The sequence below is a fragment of the Pseudopodoces humilis genome, chromosome 12 (assembly GCF_049639895.1).
Source record: "Pseudopodoces humilis isolate 2021_Gansu_Grassland_sample_001 chromosome 12, ASM4963989v1, whole genome shotgun sequence".
Lineage (NCBI taxonomy): Eukaryota > Metazoa > Chordata > Aves > Passeriformes > Paridae > Pseudopodoces > Pseudopodoces humilis.
This window is the reverse complement of record NC_142211.1, coordinates 9,710,446-9,735,285: the sequence shown is the minus strand read 5'-3', so window position 1 is coordinate 9,735,285 and position 24,840 is coordinate 9,710,446. Positions and strand designations below refer to the sequence as shown.

Sequence of the window (24,840 nt, the reverse complement as noted above, 5' to 3'; positions counted from 1 at the left end):
GACCCCGTGAGTAAGGGCTGGCCAACTTGTCTGCAAGTAGTGTCAGGATGTGCCCTACTGGTGGAGGAAGCTAGGAAAATTACCTTTAATAGCAATTTGAAGGTAATGTCCCCCCATAACATTCGTAGTGTGTTACAACAAAAGGCAGACAAGTGGATTTCAGATGCTAGACTTCTAAAATATGAAGGAATTTTAGTTGAAGCCCCAAACTTAACACTGGAAACGACAGCTTTACAAAATCCAGCTGCATTTTTATATGGAGAACCTGAAGGTGAACCTTTGACACATGACTGTATAACTACAATTGAGGAACAAACCAAAATTAGACCTGATTTGGAAGAAGAGGAATTAGAAAGCGGAGAAAAGTTGTTTGTAGATGGGTCCTCTAGAATAATAGAAGGAAGGAGGAAAACGGGTTATGCCATCATACGAGGACCGGATTTGCAAGTCCTGGAATCAGGACCATTAGACAAGTCCTGGTCTGCCCAAGCCTGCGAATTGTATGCAGTATTAAGGGCATTAAAACTACTAGAAGGAAAAGAGGGGACAACATATACAGATTCCAGATATAGTTATGGGGTGGTGCATACGTTCGGTAAACTGTGGGAAGAAAGAGGTTTAGTAAACTCCCAAGGGAAGGATTTGGTTCATCAAAAACTCATAATTGAAGTATTAAACGCCCTGAGAAAGCCCAAAAGATTGGCAGTAGTTCATTTGAAAGGACACCAGAAGGGAATAGATTTGAAGAGTAGAGGAAATAATGCCGCCGATCAGGAAGCAAAATGAGCGGCATTACGAATAATGGTCCTAAAAGAAAAAAGGGGGCATGAAGAAATCTGGAAACACAGGGATAATGACTTGAGAAGTAGATTTACTGAAGAAGAGAGGTTAAAACTCCCAGAAATAGGAGCAACCGAGAATCCAGAGGGAAGATGGTTTCTCCCTGATGGCCGGGAAGTACTACCAAAAGCTATAGCTCAAAGAATATTAGAAAAAATACATCAAAGGACACATTGGAGAGCACAGGGGTTAACAGACTATTTCGCTGCAAAATATATGAGCACGGGTATTCGAGATTTAGCTAAGCAAATTACTAGAAGCTGCCTCCCATGCTTACAAACAAATAGGAAAAATCTCAGAAGATTACCGTATGGAGGGAGACCCCTGGCAAAAAGACCCTTTGCAAATATTCAAATTGACTTCACAGAACTACCAAAGGTAGGGAGGCTTAAATATCTCTTAGTCCTAGTAGATCATCTCACCCATTATGTAGAAGCTTTCCCAACATCTAGGGAAACTTCACGAACAGTTGCAAAGGTGTTATTAGAAGAAATAATCCCTAGATACAGAGTACCAGAGACAATAGACTGACAAAGGTCCCCACTTTACATCAAAAATAACTCAAGATGTGGCAAAAGCATTAGGAATAAAGTGGGAACAACACACCCCTTGGCACCCTCAAAGTTCTAGGAGAGTAGAAAGGATGAATGGAGAAATAAAGAAGCAACTTACCAAGCTAGTGATGGAAACAAAACTATCATGGGTCAAGTGTGTTCCACTAGCCCTTCTGAATATTCGAACCCAGCCAAGGGCAGATTTGGGAATTTCCCCTTTTGAAATGTTATACGGTATGCCCTATAATATAGAGGAAGTTCAAACACATCCAAATGTAAGTGATCAATACATCAATGAGTATTTGATAAAATTAATGAATTTCAAAAAGGCATTGTGGGAAAAAGGGATGCTAGCTCAAAGACCACCATTGGATTTTATATTACACCAGGTACAACCCGGAGAGTGGGTGATAATAAGAAGTTGGAAAGAGAATCCCCTAACACCGAAGTGGGAAGGACCGTATCAAGTCCTCCTAACAATTGATTCTGCAGTTCGAACGGCGGAGAAAGGCTGGACACATGCTAGTCGAATAAAAGGACCTGTGGAAGCACCGAAGGCTAGTAACTGGGAAGTGGTTAGCCCGGCTGGGGACTTGAGACTTAAAATATCCCGAACAAAATGACACCCAAAAAAACTATTAACCTGCTTAGAAACTCATGAATAACGAACTCCATAAAGGCTTTTATATAGAATATAGAAGACCTCCACCTAGTGGTGAGGAAATATATAATAGAGGTGTTAGAATGGGCTGTACTTTGTGTCAAGAGTGTTATCCTTTTGTTTGTTTTAAATGCATAATATGTGAAGAACTCTGGTGGACCCAGTGTCATAGAGGCTACCCACCACGAGGGGTGTGTAGCTCTTGCTACACTGCCCAGAGAGAACTCACTGATTGGGCCCTAATAACCAGAATACGAGCAGGAGAATTTGAGAAAGGATCAGAGGAGTGGTGGGCCATCTACTCAAAAGGGGTAAATCCCTTGTATTATTGCTATCATCCAAACGAACCTACGCCTTTTGTAGCCAATATAGTAGCTGGGTTGTGCAGACGGTGGCTCCGGAAATTAGGGTGTCATACCCCTTTAATAAAGCATAAAAGTTGAGGAAAATATATACGAAGAATCAATAAAGAGGAAATAATCCCCCTCCTGAAGAGTACTCTTGCTGTCGAGAAGATGGTACACCCCGTGTCCCGAAGCAACCGGGTCGACGGGAGAGGCAGAGGAGTAATAAACCGTGGAGGGAAGCACACCAATATACATGGGACCAAAGGGTCATGGTTCTGGAAATGCCACAAGAGTGGAGATGAGACAACCCAGCAAAATAATTTCTGGGGAATCCAAATTAGCAATTCACAAAGGAAAAGCCTCTATTATAGCAGGGGAAACCAGTATTCGTTAAAGAAGTTAATAACATTTATAATCTTAAGTAGCACATTTAATATTTGCGCAAGTAAGACTCATGAACCTTTCAATTGGTCTTTAATCCGATGGGAAGACCAGGTCGTTATCCAATCACAGCTCACCTCTGAAGCCCCCAGCTTTCAAGTTACCTTGGACTCTCTCATTAAGTGGAGGACTACTAGTTATAGCCGGCCCGGACATAATGTGTTATATATGTGCCCAGCTTCTAATCCAGGCAAAGGATATTGTAATTACCCTGGTGAATTTTACTGTAGATATTGAGGCTGTGAGACAATTTCCGTGGGATGGAAAGTACAGAACCCAGATAAATATCTAAAAGTAGAAAGGGGCCCACACGGATGCATAAAACCCTGGACAGATCCCTCAGGGGTAGTGACATATGTTGAGACTTGTAAGTTTTACTACATCAATATTACACAACCCCAAGATCCTGGGTGGTTATTAGGACGGACCTGGGGTTTCAGAATATGGGAACCCGGAAAGGATAGGGGAGGGCATGTTCTCATAAGAAAGGAAGGGGTCCCCCATGATTCTGGATCTGTTAGACCAAATCCAGTGGTATGGAGAGCAATAGACCCCAAAATAAGAGATCAGAATAATTGTTCAAAGGAAACAGAAAATAACAACAAGTCCCAAGCATCAACCACCGTGGGGACACCTCAGGAATATAGAAACAGGGCTCTTTGGAATATTTTACAAGCTACCTTTAAAGTACTAAACAACACATACCCAAATTTAACTAAAGAATGTTGGTTATGCTATAACATTAACCCACCCTTTTATGAGGCCATAGGTTCCATAACCGAACCAAAAAGAGTAAACGGCACTAATCCCTCTGCCTGCCTATGGAAAAAGGGAAAACACCCCAGGAATAACGTTATCTCGAATTACCGGGAAAAGAATATGTGTGGGAAATGTGCCCTCAAACAAAGATCATTTATGTCAAACAAAAATGCAGATTAACAACCCTCATAATCCAGCTCAGTGGCTGATTCCAGCAACTAATACAAAATGGGTTTGTAACACTTTAGGAGTAACCCCATGTGTTTCCATAAAAATCTTTAATGAAACCCACGAATTTTGCATACAGGTTATAATAGTTCCTCGAATTATCTATCATCCTGAAGAATATGTGTATTCACAATATCAAAACCCAGAGCATCATGTGCTGAAGCGAGAACCCCTCACGGCACTAACAGTAGCCGTATTGTTAGGTATAGGAGGAGCTGGATTAGGAACGGGTGTAGCGTCCTTAGCGAATCAACACCAGGGGCTCAGAGAGCTTAGAATTTCAGTAGATGAAGATTTGAAAAGAATTGATAAATCTATAGAAGACCTCACAGACTCCCTAGACTCGCTGGCTGAAGTAGCCTTACAAAACAGAAGGGGATTAAATCTATTATTTTTACAGCAAGGAGGCCTGTGTGCTGCACTTAGAGAAGAATGCTGTGTATATGTAAATAAAAGTGAGATAGTAAGAGAGACCATGGCTAAATTACGAGAAGGACTGAAAAAGAGAAAGAGGGAACAAGAAATGCAACAAAGTTGGTACGAATCCTGGTTTAACTATTCTCCCTGGTTAACAACTCTACTATCCACCATAGCAGGACCGCTGATTTTACAAATCCTAGGACTTATGTTTGGACCTTGCATTTTTAACAAAATCATTAGTGTTATAAATGCAATGGCAAAATAGGGTTAATATAAAAAGCAATTTATTATAAAACAATTTCAATCGCAAACAACGAGAGAAAAAAAAAAAACCACAATAAAATAAATCAGCGCAGCGCTGGGTGGACAGGGGTCTATACCCAGAGATACAGATTTACCCAAATCCACGAGGTAGGTACTGCAGTCCGGGGTTCTTATAGGGGTTTTCGTATCCTGGGGCAAAATCCGGAGTAAGCACCGTCCAACAAAAGAGTTTGAATAGACTTCCCGGATCCGTTGAGCTGAGTCAATGGTTGGTGGAGCAGAGTCCTTTCACATGTGAGAGGCTCTGAGTGTCCTCCAATTGCATTTCCCGGAATGGAGTGGCCAGTTTGGGTGCGGAGGAGATGGATATCTCGACGGAGCCACTCTCATTGTCTGGTTTGATTGCTTGTGTCCTGCTTTTTATTTTGTGTTGATAAGCGTTGCTGCCGGTCGTTACTGCCTGACTCGGGAAGGTATCTCTGGATTATTTTACATTTTGCATCTTTACAGTATTACAAATATAACATATAATTCTTTATTCTCTTTCATGAATTTTTATCCAATGTTATATTTATCACAATTAGCATTGTGAAAGGCAGGTTAGAAGCAGCTCACCTTATGTTAATACGAGCTAAATATGAAGCTTTAAATGGGGAAGAGACAGAAGATTATTTAAAGTTAAGTAAAAGAGAACTACAAAGATTTAACGAACAAAAGTAAGCAATAGAAAAAGGGGGGAATTGTGGTAAATAGAGACCCTTTTGTTCGACAAAACATATAGATACGATGCTTTGCAAAACTATGCTTTGTGTAATAGGGATGAGGTTGAAGGCTGCTGCTGACGCTCGCATAATCATTAAAACAGCCTTGCAAGTTCTCTTGAATTTCAGAGAGCTAAGCCACCCAGATAAGCCTTAAAAGGAAAACAGAGAGGAAAGGTCAAAAGAGGAAGACTCCTGATCTTCATCCTGCGACCACCAGAAGGCAGAAAAAGACCCCCAGTGACTGGAAGCACATGTGCAGAGCCACCCGAGAAAGGACACGTAAACCCGGAAGTCGGACCACTTAAAAGGGAGAACACGGAAATCGGAAGCGCGGCAGCCGATGGAGCAGAGACTCCCCTGTCACCCAGCGCTGATTTTTTGCTTATTGCTTGCTTGCTACAATTAATAAAATTCTCTTTGATTGAATCGTATCACTCTCTTGAGTGCATTCATTACAGAGACCACCTGTCCCCGCCTGCGCCTCCATCTGCGGCGCCTTCACCAGCGCCGCGAGCACCACCGTGAGTGGCCGCAGGGGGCCCTTTGCTGTCGATGGTGTTCTTCAGCCCCCCCGCGCCCTCTGCGTTTCTTTCTCCTGTGCCACAGGGGACAGCACAGACGCCCCTGCTGCAGCCTGCTGGCGCGGCGGGAGGAGCGCCCCCCCCGTGTCCATCTGCGGGACCCGCTGGCACGGCGGGGGGAGATCAGCTTTCAGCCCCCCCACATCCAGCCGCGGAGCCCGCGCATGTGCGAACCTTGCCGGGACACCCATCGCGGCAGCCCTTATCAGGGGTGTCCCCTCCGGCCTCCGCACCGCCTCTGCACAGCCCCGTGACGGCAGCGACACCGCCCACCACGGCAGAGGCAGGCGTGGTTCCTTCCCTCCATGCCCAGCCCAGTGCGGGGGGGCAAACGGGTCCACAAGCGAAGCTGCTGCCTGGACCGGCTACTGCAACTTTGTTGCCAGGGTAACCACCGCTGAAAACAGCAGCTGAGCAGGAGCTTCAGCGAGCAGCAACACCAACAACTTTACAATGGAGTCTACAGAACTACAGAACATGCAAACTTCAAACCACTCAGCAACACAGCTGCAAAACCCGACGAACAACAACAGCAGCCTGATCCTGATGAAGCAACTATCTCTACACCGCAAATAACTTCCCTGGTTACTTCACTGATTGCAGAGAGTCGGGAAGCTTTTGACCACAGCCATGTGAACTCTACAAGTCCCTCAATCATATTTGAGGAGAAAATACAATGGTTGACAAAAAAAAAAAAAAAAAAGGGGATCAAAGCATTGTGAATTACATTGTTAACTGATCTGTAAAAAATTTATAGATTTTGCATAGTAGAATTGAGTAAAGTTTCACTAGGTCTAGATATGAGTGTTCTTAAGGTAAATTTGTCACTTTGGTATTCTTTTAAACTTCCCTGTCGACAAGTTAAACTGTCAGTTTTGAGCAGACTAACGATGTTTTATCTGCTATGTGTGTTAGTTCACTGAACTAATTGTATTAGAGTCAACCATCAAGTCCTTGCAAAGAAAACAATCCTAAACAATCCTTAAACATCAAGAACATAAACCAAAAAATCATTCTAAATCACTGTCCATTCCAATTTCTGTTGAAAGAAACCGCTTGTGCTGTGTTTGTTCTCTTTCCTGCAAAAACCCAGCAGGAGATTACAAACACTGCTTTTTTTATTTTAAAACAAAAAGGGGGAATTATGGATGCTAACTGTGAAACAGGGAGCAAGGTGCCTGTGGAAATTGCAGGCCACATAACTTTCTCAGTCTTGCCTGAGAAAGTGGCCTGGGAATTCATAAGGAAGAATTAAAACAATCCTCAGAGATAGAGAACAGCCTTGCAGGTGCTGTTCGTCTGTTCCTTGTTTTCTTGCAAGAGAAGGTCGAGGGGTGATGAACCCCACTGACCAATGAAGTTGATGTGTTAGTTTACTAACCAATAAGAGTTTTACCTTTCTGTACTTTCATGTATCGGTCTATAAAAAAGATTGGAAGCAATAAACTGAGAGAAATTCTCCTGATCGACTCCCAAGAGAGTCTGTGTTGTTCTTCTCGCCGTTCCTAATAGAGTGACAGGGGAAGGTGTTTTTAAGATTTGTTTAACTTCTCATTATCCTATTCTGATTCTGGTTCGTAATAAATTCAATTAATATTAACAAGTCAAGTCTGTTTTGCCCATGATGGTATGTGGTGAGTGATCTCTCACTGTCCTTATGTCAACTCATGAACCTTTTTTAATATTCTTTCTCCTCTTTCCAGCTGAGGAGGGGAGTGATAGAGTGGCTTTGGTGGGTACCTGGTATCCAGCCAGGGTCAACCCACAACAGGGACACAAGCTGCAGTAACAGACTGCTGTTTCCTGCATTGAAAAGACAGTCCTGAAACCCAAATGTGTCACTTTCTAAATAATTTGGACTACTTCTGTCATGGGGTGACTTTGTGATGCTTGTATTCCCAATCACCTTGTTTATGTTACATATTAAGTCCTGCACCTTTAAGACTGGCTCTGACAGCGAAGGGGGAGAAGAAGAAGCGAACAGTTTGTTTGCAGAAACAGCACTCACCCCTCCCCGCATCCTGCTTCTGGACTGTGTTGTCTGTGGCACGGACAGTGGGACAGAGCTCTCCTTGGCTGTTAGTTTTTTAGCTAGCTGAGGCAGGGAAGTTCCCCGGATTGTTATTTTTCCTTTTTCCTTGGATCTGTTCAAACCTGCTCTGGACTGAAAACCCAGACAAACCCCAGGAACTCACACCTGTGGTCCATTGAGGCCTGGGCCTCGGCATTTCCCAGCGCCAGAGGGACTGATAAGAAAATGAGTGAGCTGAGCTACACCCCACGACAAGGACTCTTAAGGATGTGTGATCTCTTTGAACAGCAAGAGGCTTTATTGTTTAATATTATTCAATTTCTGTCAAATAAACAATTTTTTTCCACTTTTCTCTAAGGAAATATTTTCCTGAACCAGTTGGGGGAGAGGCTGCTTGAATTTGCTTTCTCGAGGGACCCCATTTGGAGGTTTTCTCCCAAATTTGCCCTAAACCAGGACAACTTTCTATACATTTGAGAGGAATAACAGATTTGTCTGTACAAATAAGCTGTGGGTCTGCTGGTAAATACAACTACCACTGAGAGATAAAAGAAACAATGGGAAGGATTGCACTGTTTGATGAATGGAAAAAAGATATTTGCCTTTACAAACAAACTGTAGGTTTGCTGATAAATGAAACTGGATATTGAAAGATGAAAGAGACAATGGGGAAACACCATAAATTCCATAAGAATTAAAAATTAAAAGGGAGGGTTATACATTAGAGGGGAATCTTAGGTATCAGGTGTTCTGGGAAGTCTGTACCTCTCAAGTACCTCAGCCAATGTGGAAAGAGAGAGGGAAATGCGGCCAGGAAATTAGGATAAAAAGGAGGCTGCGTCCTCCAAAAATTTGAGACACCCCAAGGGAATGCCCCATGGCCTCTCCCTTTATTCAAATAAAGTAAAAGGACTCTTCTATCTCCTTTTTGGACATAAACCTTTGGTGTTTGTGGATTAATTTTCCTGACACATTGAAGCAGAAGGGTGAATTAGCCAGTGCTGAATTTAAGCTGGTGCCATTCCGCAGTTCCTAGTATGAGTGTGAGGTTTGAGTAAGCTGGAGAACAGTATTGGCAGTGACCCATGACCTGCACTACAGCTAAGAGCCTCTGGGATTGTACTGGATCAGCCCCATCCCTGCTTATTACCTACTTTAGAAGTATCTAGTGTTCCTGACTAAAGACAATGGCACGATGATATAAAAAAAAATCTTTCCTAACAGTTTTGAAGACATGTAAATGAGCAAGACTATTTTAATCCCACAAAGGAGAAGAATAATTCCTCTGTCAGCATGTCCTTGTAGGTAGACAAACCAACATACTTCCTTTGGAGGCTGTTGCCATATCATCTGTCCAATGTCTTCACAGCATCTTCCAGATTTTTGAGATCTAATGAGAAAGAAAGAGAAAAGAAGGCACCAGTTAAAAGTCACACAGCAAGGTTGCTGGGACAAATATGACCCAGTCCAGCCTGTATTTATTCTTTGAATTAATTGGAGGTTTTTTCTGCATGAGATTTCATCCATAGAACACTGAGTTTTCTCATTTGATTTTTGGTAATAAAGACAGAATTGCTATAAAAATATTTTCAATAAGTCAGTCAGGACAAAGTTAATTTTACCTAACTTCGGCCATCTAAGCCTAGCCTAAGGGGGCTGTCTAGGCTCCTGTTAGAATTAATGGAAGGAGAAGGGTTCCTCCCAAAGATGATTTATCCAGCCTATTTTAGACACCTAATTTAAGATTGGATTTTTACCCTTTGGCAGTATTTATCTCCCTCCTTTAACTACAGTGGGACTGTGGATGGACTAAATGTCTGGATTTTCAGATGAGGTAAAATGAATATGACCAAAAACCTCTGTTAGGTGCTATTCCAGGGACAGAAATTCCCAACCAAAATGAACGAGCTGAGTGAACAGCCTAGGCCACACCTTTGTGCATCTGGAAACAATGCAGCTAAAATAAAAATAACTTTTTGCTCCATTCCTCAACCTTAGCAGAAAGCAAAAGCCTCCCAGCATATAAATCAGTGCCAAAGGAATTCAGTGAGAGGCCATGCTCAGAAAACAAGTGAAGATAAATTAACTCTTCTTAGATAAAATTGTCTATAGACTGTGAGTCTACTGAAGTTGCATGGTAGGCTGGTGTGCTGGTTTCAGCTGGTGTAGAGTTATTTTTCTTCCTAGGGGCTGGTATGAGGCTGTGTTTTGGATTTGTGCTGAACACAGAGTAGATAATACAGAGATGTTTTTGTTATTGCTGAGCAGGGCTTGCACAGAGCCAAGGGATATTCCAGACCATATGACATCATCCTCAATATATAAAGTGAGGAGAAGAAGGAGGAAGGGGGGGACATTTGGAGTAATGATATTTGTCTTCCCAAGTAACCGCTACCTGTGAAGGGGCCCTGCTTTCCGGGAGATGGCTGAACACATGCCTGTCCATGGAAAGGAGTGAATTAATTCCTTGTTTTGCTTTGCTTGTGTGTGTGGCTTTTCCTTTCCCTAATAAACTGTCTTTATCTCAACCCACGAGTTTTCTAGCTTTTACCCTTCTGATTTTCACCCCCATCCCACTGATGGGAGAGTGAGCAAGCGGCTGCGTGAGGCTTGGTTGCTGGCTGGGGTTAAACCACAACAGCTGGCATGTAAGAATTTAAGTGGTGCATCTGAATAAGAAACAATTTTACATTAATTATGTCCATTGCAATGCTTTAAACAGACTGTCGCATTGAGTATGTGGGGCTTGGGAGGGACACTGACAAGCAGAGCATGCCTATTTTTTAAGGCAGTTCACTTTGAAAATATGTATTATAGCCACAAATATCCTGTCCCTGAAGGGGAAATTTTCATTTCAGTCATGAAAATAGATTTCACTTGATGTAGAAATAAGGCCAGGACTTGATTCTGCAGCCTGAAGTGGAGCTGTAGGCACCTGTGAATAGCAGCATGGTTACTATTGCAGGGAAGATGCATTAGAGTTAAAAATGGTGTACCAGTAAGGCAACTTAGGTGTGTTAAATTTACACATAGATACCCCTTAACCATTATTTCCAGGACCAGTTACACCATGGCCTAGGACACTTTGTGTCGCCATAATAAGCACCAGGTTTTGTGTGACGTCACCGAGGAACTTTTGGGGTCTGGCCCCCGAGGGTCTCACCCACGACACCACGGCTTTCAGGGACCCTGCCTATCCCAGTAGGCCGGGCCCGGCGGGAAGGGGACATCACACGGAGGGGACTCCTGAGTACAACTTGAGGTGAGGCCAAGAAAAGGAGAGCAGTCACTTTCTGATGCGCCGAGCCGGACCAGCCTATCCAGCCGGGCCACCGGACCGGATGCCTTCGCCACGCCCAACCGAACAGTCCCAGCATATCTCCGGAAGCGCTTGCCGGACTATAGCGGAAGCGGGGCGGGGCATAGCCTCTTTGGTGCTAACCCCCGGAGAAGATGGTGAGTGCTGGGGCCTGGGTGCGGCGATATCTGTCATCATCCGCTGCCGTGCCGGGCTCAGCGAGGCTGTGGGTTTCGTCTGGGGTGCGGGGCGGCCCTGCGCTGTGCTGTAGCCGGCCTCGGCAGTGGGGCTGCGCTGCGGGGAGGCGAGGCTGGGACCTGAGCCTGAAGGCCTGACAGTGAGCCCCGTTCCTGGCCTGTGTGGGGGCGAAAAGGCAGCGATGGGGTATGGGGCTGTGCTACCGCAGGATCTCCTTCGGAGTCTCCGTGCTTGCTGCGGGCCTGGCCGGGACAGTGCTCTTCCCAGGGATGAGGAAGCCTTTCAGATAACGTAGCAAGAGTGAGTTTGATTGCCAAAGCATCTTGTGAGTGTACGGTTAATCTATTAAAATAAATACCTTTCCTCAGGAAAAAGCAGTTTACTGTTTATCACCGATAAATTTGATGGAGATGAGAAAGGAGTTGGAGATAGCCACTCAGTGGCTTCATTTTATTTCAGCACTGGGCAGGGGGATAGGAATGGCAAAGAGAAGTGTAAGAAACTGATTTCTTAAAATGGAGGATACCTATAAAAGAAACTTGAGTCGGTGTTTCAGAGTTCAGTGTGCTTCTGCCATGTTTATTGGACTTTGTGAATTTGAGAGTGTTTTTTAGAGAAGCCTGTGTTTTGAGCTACATGACGTTTGAGTGACAGTGATATTTACAATGTGCAATGTCTTGAAATATTTCTCAGACGAAGGGTACATCATCATTTGGTAAGCGACGAAATAAGACACACACCTTGTGTCGTCGGTGTGGGTCCAAGGCGTACCATCTGCAGAAATCTACCTGTGGGAAATGTGGTTACCCTGCTAAGCGTAAGAGAACTTGTAAGTAACAGAGTTGAGTTTAAAAACTTGTGTTTCTTTGTCATCTTCAATAATCTGGCTGTTTTTTCAACCAAGAAAGAATATGGTATCATCTTGCACTGTTAGGAGCTTTTTTGAAATTAATACTGATTTAACTATATTTCAGATAACGTGCAGTATTACTACATAATACTTTATTTAATTTATAATTGTTTTTTTCTTCTGTCAAATTGAATAGTTGTGCTATTCAAACATACCATGCAACTAATTTGGTGTAGATAAGTAACAGTAATTTCTGTGTTCTAGATAACTGGAGTGCAAAGGCTAAAAGACGCAACACCACTGGTACTGGTCGCATGAGGCACCTGAAAAGGGTCTACCGTCGATTCAGGTACATTTTATTACAAACTAGTGTAATCTCACATCTTCAATGGATTTCACTGAATTATAAAATTCATCATTCAAAGTTAACACTTACTTAGTATGCTTGATGAGGTGTGGTGTTTCTTTTAAAATATATTGTAGAATTAAATGATGTCATATCTTCAAAAGAATATACTGCCAATTATAAAAGGCTCATTCATTGTTAATACATAGGATGTATAGCAAACTGATGCTTCTGTTAATTGTAGATAGTACAGAACACAGAGGGTATTGTAATAAAGCACTCACATTTGAAAAGGTATACTTTGTGTAGCATTACCTCTTTTTGGGAGTCTGAAATTGATGGTTGCACTGAAGTTGGATTTTTTTAAGAAACAATTCTTGAAATACATTCCAATCCATTCTTGCCCACAAAAAAAGGATTTAAATACTTCAGTGGTTGCTCTTTAATTTGGAGTTAAATTAGTAAGTAACATCTGATTCTGATTTACAGGTTTCTAAAACGTGTTATAAAGCTTTGAGTTGTACTTAAAAGCTACTGTACTGTTAAACTTGCTAAGAATTTCTTTTTGTATGACCTCCATGTTCTAAAGCACAGCTCTGTAACTTTTGGCCTGATACACCAGAAAGATGGATGAAAAAAACCCAAGCAATTCAAGAGTCTTTTCTTAAAAATGTAGATTGGATTTAATAGTGAAAAGTAAGTAGGTGTATTTGAGTGATCTATTCATCTGGGATTTTTTGGTAAGCACAGTCTTTCCCAGAAGCATCTGGAAAATACCTTACAATGTGCAACTGCAGCCTGATTTCCACCAAGTGTTGCTAAAGTAGAAATGTCATCTCCAAAAGCAAGCTTGGGGTTGATTTCTATAAGAAATTGACTTTCACTTCAGTGCTAACGAATGTGAAGTCTTTTACGGAGCTGCTTAGTAGGAACACAAAGTAAGGCATGCCTTCAGTGGGTGTGCTGTATTGGATTCAGTCTTGCAGTGTTTACTCACTTAATGAAATCTTCCTGTTTGAAAAAGTCATTTACTTCAGCAGAAGAGAGAGAAAACCATATTGCTTATTCCAGTTTGTGAATTATGTTTCTTAAGAAAAATCTCTGAACATAGGAACTCCATAGTGATTTCAGTGCATTACTCAGAGAAGCTGAAAAAAGCTGGTGAATCTGATCTGAAACATTACTTCTTGGAAAATAACTTGGAGCAAAAGTCAACCTTTCAAAAAATAATAACCATATTTCTACTTGTAGGAATGGATTCCGTGAGGGAACCATGCCAAAGCCCAAGAGAGCAACTGTTGCAGCCTCCAGTTCATCATAAAGATACATGTATTTGTTAAAATAAATTGTCTTATCCAGAAAATATTATCTTTTGTACATGTTTTACTTCAGTGAAATAAGGTATATTGTGTCTGGTTGAGCTGGAGTTTGTTTCCCCACAGCAGCCCTCCCAGTGCTGTGCTTTGCATTGGGACCTGGAAAGGTGCTGATAACACATCAGTGTTTTGGGTTCTGCTGAGTAGCACTGGCACAGCATCAGGGCTGTCTCTCCAATATCCCTCCCCCCATCAAGGGGCTGGGAGGGGACACAACCAGGCCAGCTGACCCAAATTACCCAAAGGAATATTCCATACCATGTGACGACAGCTCAGATATAAAAGCTAAGGGAGGGAGGAGGAACAGGGATATTTGTTACTTTACAGTGTTTGCCTTCCAGAGCAACCAGTCTGCGTGCTGAAGCCCTGCTTTCCAGGAAGTGTCTGAACATCACTTGCCAATGGAAAGTAGAGAATAAACCTTTTTTTCCTCTTTGCTCATGTGTGCACAAACTTTTGCTTTTGCTTTAGTAAACTGCCTTATCTCAACCTACAAGTTGTTTTCCATCTTATTTTCCCTCCCCTGTCCAGCTGGGAAGGGGAGCAATAGAGCAGCTTTGTGGGCACCTGGTGTCCAGCCAAGGTCAACCCACTACAGTCCTTTTTTGGCACACAATGTATGGGGTGATACAAGTGCAGTTAAATTTATACAAATATATAAATCATGCTATAGTAAATAGTAGTTATCAAGTAGCAAGCTCCTGTGGGGGAGATGGAGTTTGTCAGCTGCACTCCTCTATTTTGCTGAGTTTGGGAACATGTTAACACAAACAATGGCTCTATGCTTTGCCCTTACACTGACGGCCTTGTTATGCTGAGGGAACTGTCTTGCGGACAATGAGGGAATATGCTTCCCTCTATCTGCCTGAGATGGATGTGAAGGCTTTTATAATGCAGCCTCCCGTGGTCATTGCTCATCCTTATGTAAGCTGCTTAATATTGTTAATGATATTAGCTAATACTGTTGGTACACTATGGAGTTCATGGGATCTGGTGTCATCCTGGTGTAAGAGGAAAACTAGGTGAGGCGGTATTGAAATATGCCCTGAGCCATCCAGTTCCTGAGTGTGAGGGTGGGTGGAAGGATTTGGGGCAAGTTGCTAGGGCAGTTATCACCTCCCATTACCTGTCACTTTACACCTGAACAGGTAATCAACCCTGATAAACTGACCTGTCAACTGAAGGGTGTCTTGCTTACCCCACTGAAAACTAGCAGCTCCTCACCCTGTACTGGGTCCTGGCCTGTGCCTATTGAGCCACAGTTCAGTACTCTCAGAGGACTGTAGTTGAGGCAGGAACCCAAACTGCGTTTGAGGATAATAATGGCTGAGATAGGGACCCAAAGGACAACTACAGTAATTGCCCCTGCAGTGAAAAAGAAAAACGTACAAGGCGAGCTACAGGTCCATATCATCGATTAGAAAGGGAGGAAGAAGAGGAGGGTCAGTGGAGAAGGAGGGGTGGAGCTTCCAGCGCTGTGTATTCAATACCAGTCGCGTCACTGCTTGGGGGGAGTAGTTCCGGCAGGTAAAATGCCACGGCCGGAAACAGAAATGTGGCAATTTTTGACTGCCTCGCTTCAGTTAAGGGGCCTGCGGATCCTGGCACCCTACGCCCTGCCGTTTCTCCCCTCGCTTCCCGTCCTTCCAGGACGTTTTTGCAGGACAAGGGACTGAGGAGAGACGGCGGCACCGATATCAGTTAAGTCTAGCCGAGCCGAAAAAGGACTCCAGCGGGGTGTTAGGAAGAGGCAGCGAAGCGGCAGAACCGACCCACACGCAACTCCCAGCACATTGGACTGGTGGTAGCGGTGGTGCAGGAACCTGGTGCCGAACTGAACTCAGCGGAGGGAGAGTCGACCCGGCTTGGACGACCGAGCTTCTGGGGGGTTTGTTTAGTCATTGTCTTCTCGGGTTTTATGTTGGTGTTTATTTAAATTTTTTTTGGGGGCAGGGTTGTGTTTGTTTTTTATTTTGGTTTTGTTTTGTTTTTTTCTGGTGCCGGTAGGGGTAGGGCATTAAACCGCAGAACCCTTGGCCATATTGCCTTTGTTCTCGGGGGGCCTACGTGGTGGTCTAGTGCGGGAACAGCAGCTATATTGTTTTTTTCCCACAGGGTCAGGCTTTATATGTCCTTTGTTGGTTAAACCATTCTCTTTTTGAACAATCGTTTATTATTATTACTGTGTTTATTGCGACCCTCTTTAGTAAATTGTGACTCCGACTTCAGTCTTCCTTAGTATTTACTTCAACGTTATAGAAAAGGGAGCGGCTTGAGTGGCCTTAATTTCCCCGATGAGTTTTTAAAACCAGGACAAGGGGCAGGATGTGCTCCAGCCGCTGGAGCTGAGATTCCCATACAGCCCATGGAGGTCCACGGGGATGCAGAGATCCACCTGCAGCCTGTGGAGGAGACCCACGCTGGAGCAGGTGAATGCCTGAGAAGAGGCTGTGAACCCGTGGGAGACCCGTGCTGGAGCAGAGACCTGCAGACCCGTGGAGAGAGTAGCTCATGCTGGATCAGGTTTCCTGGTAGGACTTGTGACGCCATGGAGGACCCATGCTGGAGCAGGCTGTGCCTGAAGGACTGCACCCTGTGGAAATGAGTCATTGATTTAAAAAGAATTAAGGATTTTAGAAAAATTACATATTTTAGCTAGAGAAAGGCCTTGCTAGAATTAGTTAGAGTTGATGATTAAGTTAGAAGTAGGATCTGAAATAATGAATCCTGGACTTAGGTAAAGAATTACTTGTCCTTGAATATTTGCTTAGCTGTGCTTATAATGAGAAAAGAGAAAATGATAAATAGGCTTAAGAAGATAACAGACCTTACATCTGAAAACTCAATTAAAATCACAAGGGAGGAAAACTGGAGTTCTACCAAATGTCATTTGTAGAAAGGTCAGAGCAAGAAAGAGCAGTTTTCCTCCATGTTCTGACGACCCCTCCTCACAAAAAACCAAATCCCTCCTCAAATTAGGGAACCAACCACGCAGGTGTAATGACTTTTTAAACCCATTACCATGCATTTTAATATGAAGCGTGGAATGAGAGGGGTTAGTGTTATGAATATGTATTAGTATTTTGGATATTCAAGACTTTTGTAAATAAATAGACACTGGAATCTTTTGTCAACTTGCAGTGTGTATTAAAGGGACTATCCCCACACTTGTCCAGTGCTGTGATTAAAACATACCCTTTCTAACTTTAAACTGTTTGAGAGTTTTTCTTGTCTGTTAATGGATTGATATTGATTCTAGATCAATATCGCTATTTTGGTAAATCAGAAAGGGATCCATGTGGGAGCAATTTGGGGAGGATTGTCGCCTGTGGAAAGGACTCACACTGTGGAAGTTAGTGGAGAACTCTCTTCTGTGGGAGAGACCCCACAGTGAAAAGGGGGAAGGACTCCTCTCCTTGATCAGCAGCAGGAACCACGTGTGATGAACTAGTCATAACCCCCATTACCCATATCCAGGTGTTTTTAAAGTCTTATTTTACTTCTCATTATCCTGCTCTGATTTTGTTAATAATAAATTCAATTAATTTCTCTAATTTGAGTCTGTTTTGCCCATAATGATATTTGGTGGGTGATCTCTCAGTCCTTATCTCAACCTATGAATCCTTTGTTATATTTTCTCTCCCCTGTCCAGCTGTGGATGGGAATGATTGAGAGGGTTTGGTGTCTGGCATCCAGCCATGGTCAACCCACTACAGTCTTTTTGGTGCCATCACTTGGATCATGAGGATTTTGAGATAAGGATAGTAATTGGGAGAGGTAATTGGCAAAACAAGTACTGAACAGTGTTAGAGAGTAGAATGATCATGGGCAATTGTTGTAATTGTGGCAAAGGAACAAGGGGTGGATTTTGTGTAAGTTGTCCATTTTCATTCTCTGTTATGATGATGTTATTTTGGTTTTTGTAGGGGGAATTTTTGTCCATGGTCTTCACCATGGGTTGCAAGGAAATCTCAGCTCCAACACCTGGAGCACCTTCTCTCCCTCTTTATCCACTTATCTTGGTGTCTGCAGGGTTGTTACTCTCACATATTCTCACTCCACTCTTCTCTGGCTGCAGTTACATTGCGCAAGAACTGTCTTTCTTTTCCTTCTTAAATATGTTATCACAGAGGTGTTACCACTATTTCTAATTGGCCCAGGCTTGGCCAGTTGCCCATCCATCCTGGAGCCAGCTGGCATTGTCTCTGCTGGACATGGAGGAAGCTTCCAGGAGCTTCTCACAGAAACCATCCCCGTAGCTCCCTGCTACCAAAACCTAGCCATGCAAACCCATTACACATGGGATTCCTGAAAATGGATATATTTACACATAGAAATTCTTGATGGTATGCACTGAAGCAATTAATTAAAAATAATCCCTTAATTGACTTTTCATTTGATAGCACCTCCACCTTGAAAAGGGCCATCATCTCTGCTGAATTTCAAGAGAGGGTTGTATGGTACTCTACTTGCCTGCAAGAGAAATGGAATATTGGCACTATGGACTGAGTTTCATTGTGTCCTAGCATGTAGAGTCAGAATTTATCGCAAAGATGGTAACTTGAATAATGGCTCTAAGTGCTGTTCTGGGAGGGAATAGTTTAAGAGGGAGTCTTAGACATTGTTCACTGTTCTGTGGCTCCGAAAGGCATGCAAAAGTATTGCCTATTCAGTGCATTATTGCCTGGGTAAAAAGAAACTTCCAAGTCTGGAGCACACATACCACCAGACATGAAGGGACTGGAGATTTGTTATTGTTGAGACAAGTTACTCAAATGGTCTGGGAAGGTCAGTGTGGAAAGTTGGCACACAAATAGATCAGAGTTAATTAGTGAAAGGACTAGAGCACAAGTCTTATGAGGAGCAGCTGAGGGAACTGGGGTTATTTAACCTGGAGAAAAGGAGGCTCAGAGGGACCTTATAGCTCTCTACAACTACCTGAAAGGAAGTTATAGCTGGGTGGGGGGATCAGGCTTTTCTCCCAGGTATCAAGTGACAGGATGAGAGAAAATGGCCTCAAGATCCATCAGAGTAAGTTTAGGTTGGATGTTAGGAAAAATTTCTTCACTGGAAGGGTGGTCAGGCATTGAAACAAGCTGCTCAGGGCAGTGGTGGAGTCACCATCGCTGGAAGTGTTCAAAAAACATGTTAATGTGGCACTTGGGGACATGGTTTAGTGGTGGACTTAGTAGTGCTGGGTTAAGTGTGACTTGATCTTAAAGGTCTTTTCCAACCTAAATGATTCTAGGATTTTATGCTGGGTGTAAATATTAAATGGTAGGTAGTATGATACAGAAGTCAGTGGCTTGGGGGTACATTTGAATTATGGATTGATATCTGATAAATTTGCAGCCTACATGGTGTGTTACTGGGTCACTCAGCTAGCTTTCAAACTCAGCTTTAAGAAAAAGTGATTGTAAGGGGAAAGTTTTGGAAATTTACAAGATAGTAATCCCTGCAAGGCTTTAGAGGATTTCAGATGCTTTGGAGAGAAAATACTTAACAGACACACATCTCTCTTCTCCCCCCCCCCCCTAAAAAAAAACCCAAAAAAACAAACCCAAAACAACCAACAAACCACCAAAAACTTCTAATATTTTAAGCTTCTGAGGCTGTTCTATTATTTGGTTTCATCATGAATTTCTAGAAGTAGCATACTGCTTTATCAGTACTGAAGGATTAGCAGTCAACAAATGTATCTGCTTGTGCAGATCACTGAAATTTTCAGCCAGGTTTGAGATTGGAGTGCCCTTGACTGCACTTTCTTATATTTTAAATGAAGTATAGTTAATACTTTTGGAGTGTATCTACTTGGGCTGTTTCTAAACAAAAGAGAAATCTTGCCCTGCTGTTCTAGCATTTAACAAATATATTGTGCTCACTCTGCTTTTAATTGGTCCTTCTGAGAATTTGAAAGTAAGTGGTGTCAAAGCTGTTAACTTAAAAATACATTTTGTACATATTGTGCATACATGTATTCACAGGGCTCAGGAGTGCATCTAAATTTTTTTTTATTATATACTGGGAAATAAATGTAAAGGGAAGTAATCATAAATGTCTTTTTGTTATTCTCAGAGTGAGAATAACCCCTCAGAGCATCTTAAAACAGTTCATCAAGGCACTAAAGGCTTTTTGAACAATAGTACTGTCGGATGGTAGGTGTTCTGACTACGGGTGGGAATGAAAGTCTGCTTTGCAAAGTCTTGTATGTTCTTTGTGTAACATGGGATTTTTGTTTTGAGCAGCCTGTGTTGCATTAAGAGTAAGAAATTTGACAGAAAATAACTCCCCTTGCATTCTAGCTGGTCAGAGATCAGAGAGGCTGGGTGCAGCTGGGCTTAATTTCTGATTAGAACCAATTTGGTTCTATAGGTCTGGTCCTGTTCAATAGGAGCTTCCATGAGCACAGATTTATAAATAGTGCAGATTACCAGTCTGATGCTATAGGTCTGGTTGCATTCAGTAGGAATCTTGTGATCGATCACAGATTCACGAATAGTGGGGTTTATTGAAGCAACATAAATACAGATTTGGAATAATAATATTGTGTTAACTTGAGTAATAATAATAATACACAAAATTTTATCAAGAAGGTGTCCCTGCTGGGGAGAGGAGGGGAGAGAAGAGGAGCCCAATGACTGTCTCCAAAGTCTTTTTGGGTCTTCCTCACTAAGTATAATTTCTACCCTCCTTATATACAGCCCTATCTTATCTTCCTCCTCCCATGTAACATATAGCATGATCTAAGTTGAGAGTTGAGTAGTATTGCCATATATGTGGTACCATGTACTTCATTAAGCTTATTAACATATGCAGGGATGTACATTTTAATATTTTAATGACCCTTAATCAGGCAAAAGTTACTTTCTTTGCCATGGTGTCAAGTTCTAGTCATATGACTTTGTTCTGTCCTGGGCTGTTCATTGGAGCCAAAACAGGACCATCCTATTTCTACAGGACCTTCTTCAGCCAACTCATCCTTTCTTGATGTCAGCTATACAGATTTCCATCCACAAACATAACATAGAGGGAATGCAGTGTGGGCTGTAGATAGTAAGTGTAATGAATAGAGACCCTTTTGTTCGCCTAAACATGTAAAATACGATGCTTTACAAAACTATGCTTTGTGTAATAGAGATGAGGTTGAAGGCTGCTGCTGACGTCTGTATAATTATGAGAACAGCCTTGCAAGCTCTCTTGAATTCCAGAAAGTTAAGCCACTCAGATAAGCCTTAAAAGGAGAACAGTGAAGAAAAGTCAAAAGAGGAAGACTCCTGATCTTCATCCTACGACCACCAGAAAGCAAAAAGCGACCACCAGTGACTGGAGGCACATGCGCAGAGACACCCGAGAAAAGACACGTAACCCGAAAGTCAGACCACTTAAAAGGGAAGACACGGAAATCGGACGTGCGGCAGCCAAAGGAGTAGAGACTCCCCTGCCGCCCAGCGCTGATTTTTTTGCTTATTGCTTGCTTGCTGTAATTAATAAAATTTTTACCATATCACTCTCTTGAGTGCGTTCATAACAGTAAGTCTTAGCCCTTGCCTGGATTCTTGGTCATCATCCCACAGCCTGTTATGCTGACCCACAAACATAATACTGCAAAAGCAAGTGATTAGCTATTTGCTGCTGCTATCTGTTAGCTCTTCAGCCTGAATTACATTATGCTGTACCACACTGCTGAAAAATGAGCATTTATATAGTATGCAACATATCAAGGTAACAGCGATTGAAACTTGCAATGGTTTGCAGTCACTTTGAAAACTTACAGACTTCCTTTCAGAGGGAATTTTACCTATGCCAAGAATGAATTTTATGAACAGAATTTGACAGCTGCTGCATTTTCATCTCCTTTAAAATTCTTGGTGAGGGACGAGAGATCAGTTAATTTGGGTTACGTTAAACCTGTTCAAAAGAGCTTAGGTAGCTCACTATTACATGTCAGTCATTGGTGGACTAAAAGCTTTACTAGATATAGATTCTGATTTGCTTCAGTTCTTTGTAGTGTTTTGTTAAATGTTGAAAGCTTAACTGCCTAGATGATTTTTCAGTATATAAATGATCTTTTGTTGAGATCTTGTTATAATAATCTTAACTTGAGGGTTATCAGTTAGAATTGAACCTCTGCATAGTGTTCACTGGTACTTTAGATCAGTCCCCTTTATGTCCAAGATCCTACACCTGGGTCACAGCAATCCCAGGCACACCTACAGGTTGGGCAGAGAAGTGATTGAGAGCAGCCCTGCGGAGAAGGACTTGGGGGTGATGAAAAACCATGAGCTGGCAGTGAGCTCTCGCAGCCCAGAAACCAACAGAATCCTGGGCTGCAGCCAAAGGAGCATGGCCAGCAGAATGAAGGAGGTGATTCTGCCCCTCTAGTCTGCTCTTGTGAAGACCCTACCTGGAGTACTGAGTACAGTTCTGGTGCCCCTAACGTAAGAAGGACATGAAACTGTTGGAGCAAGTCCAGAGATGGGCCAACGATGTTGATGAGAGGACTGGAGCACCTCCCTTACAAAGACAGGCTGAGAAAGTTAGGGCTGTTCAGTCTGGAGAAGGTTCTGTGGAGACCTCACAGCACCTTCCAGTAACTGAAGGGGCTACAGGGAACTGGAGAGGGATTCTTCATCAGGAACTGCAGTGACAGGACAAGAAGTAATGGGTACAAATTGAAAGAAGGGAAATTTGAGTTAGATATTAGGAAAAAATTCTTTCATGTGTGGCTGGTGAGGCACTGGAACAGGTTGCCAGAGAAGCTGTGGGTGCCCCATCCCTGGAAGTGTTCAAGACCAGGTTAAATGGGGCTTGGAGCAACCTGGTCTAGTGGAAGGTGTCCCTGCCCATGGCAGGGGGATGGAAGTAGATGATCTTTAAGGTCTATTCCAACCCCTTAAAATTCTATGATTCTATGTACAGAACTATTACCATACAGTCTGTAATATGTTTTATGAAATGTTTTTTCATACCATATTTCTTATTAAATCTTGCATATTTTTTCTTCCATAGTAATGAACAGATGGGTTTTGATGTTTTGTCCCATTAGGTTAGGGGGATGCTTTAACATATAAAGAGTTTCCAGGGATCAGAATTTGTTTGCCAACTTTCTGTTAAATTCATGACTGTAACAAGTAATGCTGAATGTTCTCTGAATCATATTCAAGACTATAGAAAAAATGGTTTTTTAACCATATGCAACACACTGCATTATTAGTGCCTGAAACCCTATCAGCATGTGGGTGTTCAGCCATGTCATGTTTTGACACTAGTCCAATGCCAGGCACCCACAAGAGTCACTTGCTCACCCACCCTGCCACAGTGAGGCAGAGGAAGGAAAAGGAAAAAAGTTAACGAAGGGATCCTGAGCTAAGGACTGGAAAAAAACACAAGGGCAAAACAGGCTCAACTGAAGGTTGCAAAGTAAATGTATTACTAACAGAATCAGAGGAGGATAATTAGAAGTAAAATAAGCCCTTAAAACACCTTTTTCCCCCCAGCCCCTCCCTCCTTCCCACCGACAGCTCAGGGAGATAGGGAATGGGTTTTTTTTGGGTCACTTCATCAGAGATTTTCTTCTGCTGTGGGAGAGGAGTCCTTCCCCTGTGAGACTGTGGGGTCCCTCCTACGGGAGACAGTTCTCCGTGAACTTCTCTGGCGTGGGTTCACTCTCACGGGCAGCAGCAATACTGCACTTGCTGCAATGTGAATTCCCCCCACGGGCAGACAGTCCTCCCAAAACTGCTGCGATGTGGGTTTCTCCTTCCACAGGGTGCAGTGCTCCAAGGACAGCCTGCTCCAGCCTGGAAGCAGGGGCCCCCTCTCTCCACCGGGTCTTCCACTGGATCACAGCCTTCTCCAGGCATCCACCTGCTCCAGCATGGGCACCTTCCCCCACGGACTGTGGGTGGATCTCTGCATCCCCTGTGGACCCATGGGCTGCAGGGGCACAGCTGCTTCACCATGATCATCACCATGGCTTGCAGAGGAATCTTGGCTCCAGTGCCTGAAGCACCTCTTCGCCCTCCTTCTCCACTGACCTTGGTGTCTCCACGTTGTTTTCCCTCACATGTTCTCACCTCCTCTGACTAGAAGCAAAAACCTGTGACTTTGTTTTGATTTTCTTCTTAAATATGTCATCACAGAGGTGTTATCAACCTCTCTCATTGGCCCAGGTTTGGCCAGCATTATGTGCATCTTCAGAGCCATCAGCCATTGGCTCTGCTGGACATGGTAGGTAGCTTCCAGCAGCTTCTCACAGGAGCCATCTTTGTGGCACCCTGCTACCAAAACCCAGGCCATGCAAACCAATACAAGCTGCCACCTCAGCAAGAGCTGCTGTATGCTCTCCACAGGCAGATCTTGCAGTGTGCAGCAGCACAGTGCGTGGCACCCTGTGGCTGTGACAATGCAGACAGCCTAGCAATCTCATTGTGCTATCACAATTTCTCAATTAAAAGTATGCCTATGTTGGACACATCTCACTTTAGCATCAGGAAGGACAACCTGTATTGTGGGGAGCGCTTAGCCCTACCTTCCCGCTGCCTGCAGGAACAGGCCTTGCTGGCGATTGCGGTGCAAGCCAGCAACATGAAGGAGCTTAAGCTTCCAGGAAGTGCCACTTCTGATGCAGGTGGGCCCAGGTCAGCTCCTCACACCGTGCCAGCACTGAGGAGAACTGCCACCGCCGATGAGAAGCGCTCTGCATCCACCTTCCCTCCCAGTCGTGAAATCTCTGCGAATCTCCAGTATTTCCCAGGGAAGGTGCCATAAAAACACCTTGCCCCCCTCACTCTGCCCCACAGTCTCTGGGGGCTGTTCCTCCCATCCCGCCACTATGCCCTGCCGGCAGGGCCCACCTACATCAGCCTCACCCCTCAGGGT

At 43.4% G+C, this 24,840-nt stretch overlaps 2 protein-coding genes and 1 non-coding gene across 4 annotated transcripts in view; all 3 read left to right on the top strand.

The window, feature by feature from the left end:
• Positions 1-11,294: 11,294 nt before the first annotated feature.
• Positions 11,295-13,948, top strand: LOC148183356 (large ribosomal subunit protein eL37). Its single transcript, XM_088061532.1, has 4 exons — positions 11,295-11,347; positions 12,081-12,216; positions 12,502-12,586; positions 13,835-13,948. Exons 1-4 carry the CDS (start codon positions 11,345-11,347, stop codon positions 13,902-13,904), a joined length of 294 nt encoding a protein of 97 aa, XP_087917658.1. The 5' UTR covers positions 11,295-11,344; the 3' UTR covers positions 13,905-13,948.
• LOC148183357 (small nucleolar RNA SNORD72) lies at positions 13,653-13,733 on the top strand. The gene has a single exon (XR_015773625.1). It is a non-coding gene; the product is annotated as a small nucleolar RNA SNORD72 (small nucleolar RNA).
• Positions 13,949-15,495: 1,547 nt separating the features above from the next.
• Positions 15,496-24,840, top strand: part of LOC148183355 (5'-AMP-activated protein kinase catalytic subunit alpha-1-like) — a 59,937-nt gene continuing 50,592 nt past the window's right edge. The window contains exon 1 of one of the 2 annotated variants that reach the window (XM_088061434.1): positions 15,496-15,847. Coding sequence is in view for 1 of the 2 variants with exons in the window: in XM_088061435.1 (XP_087917561.1) it covers positions 19,111-19,130 (20 nt within the window). In the remaining variant the exon portion in view is untranslated. Of the gene's footprint in view, positions 15,848-19,110; positions 19,131-24,840 lie in introns of those variants that run through there. The other variant, XM_088061435.1, reaches the window with a different exon arrangement.

What these genes read in the sequence shown, in the direction of transcription:
- LOC148183356 (XM_088061532.1), top strand. An exon ending in TGCTAAGCGTAAGAGAACTT is followed by an intron (nt 12,217 to 12,501) that starts GTAAGTAACAGA and finishes TCTGTGTTCTAG; the next exon opens with ATAACTGGAGTGCAAAGGCT. An exon ending in AGGGTCTACCGTCGATTCAG is followed by an intron (nt 12,587 to 13,834) that starts GTACATTTTATT and finishes TTCTACTTGTAG; the next exon opens with GAATGGATTCCGTGAGGGAA.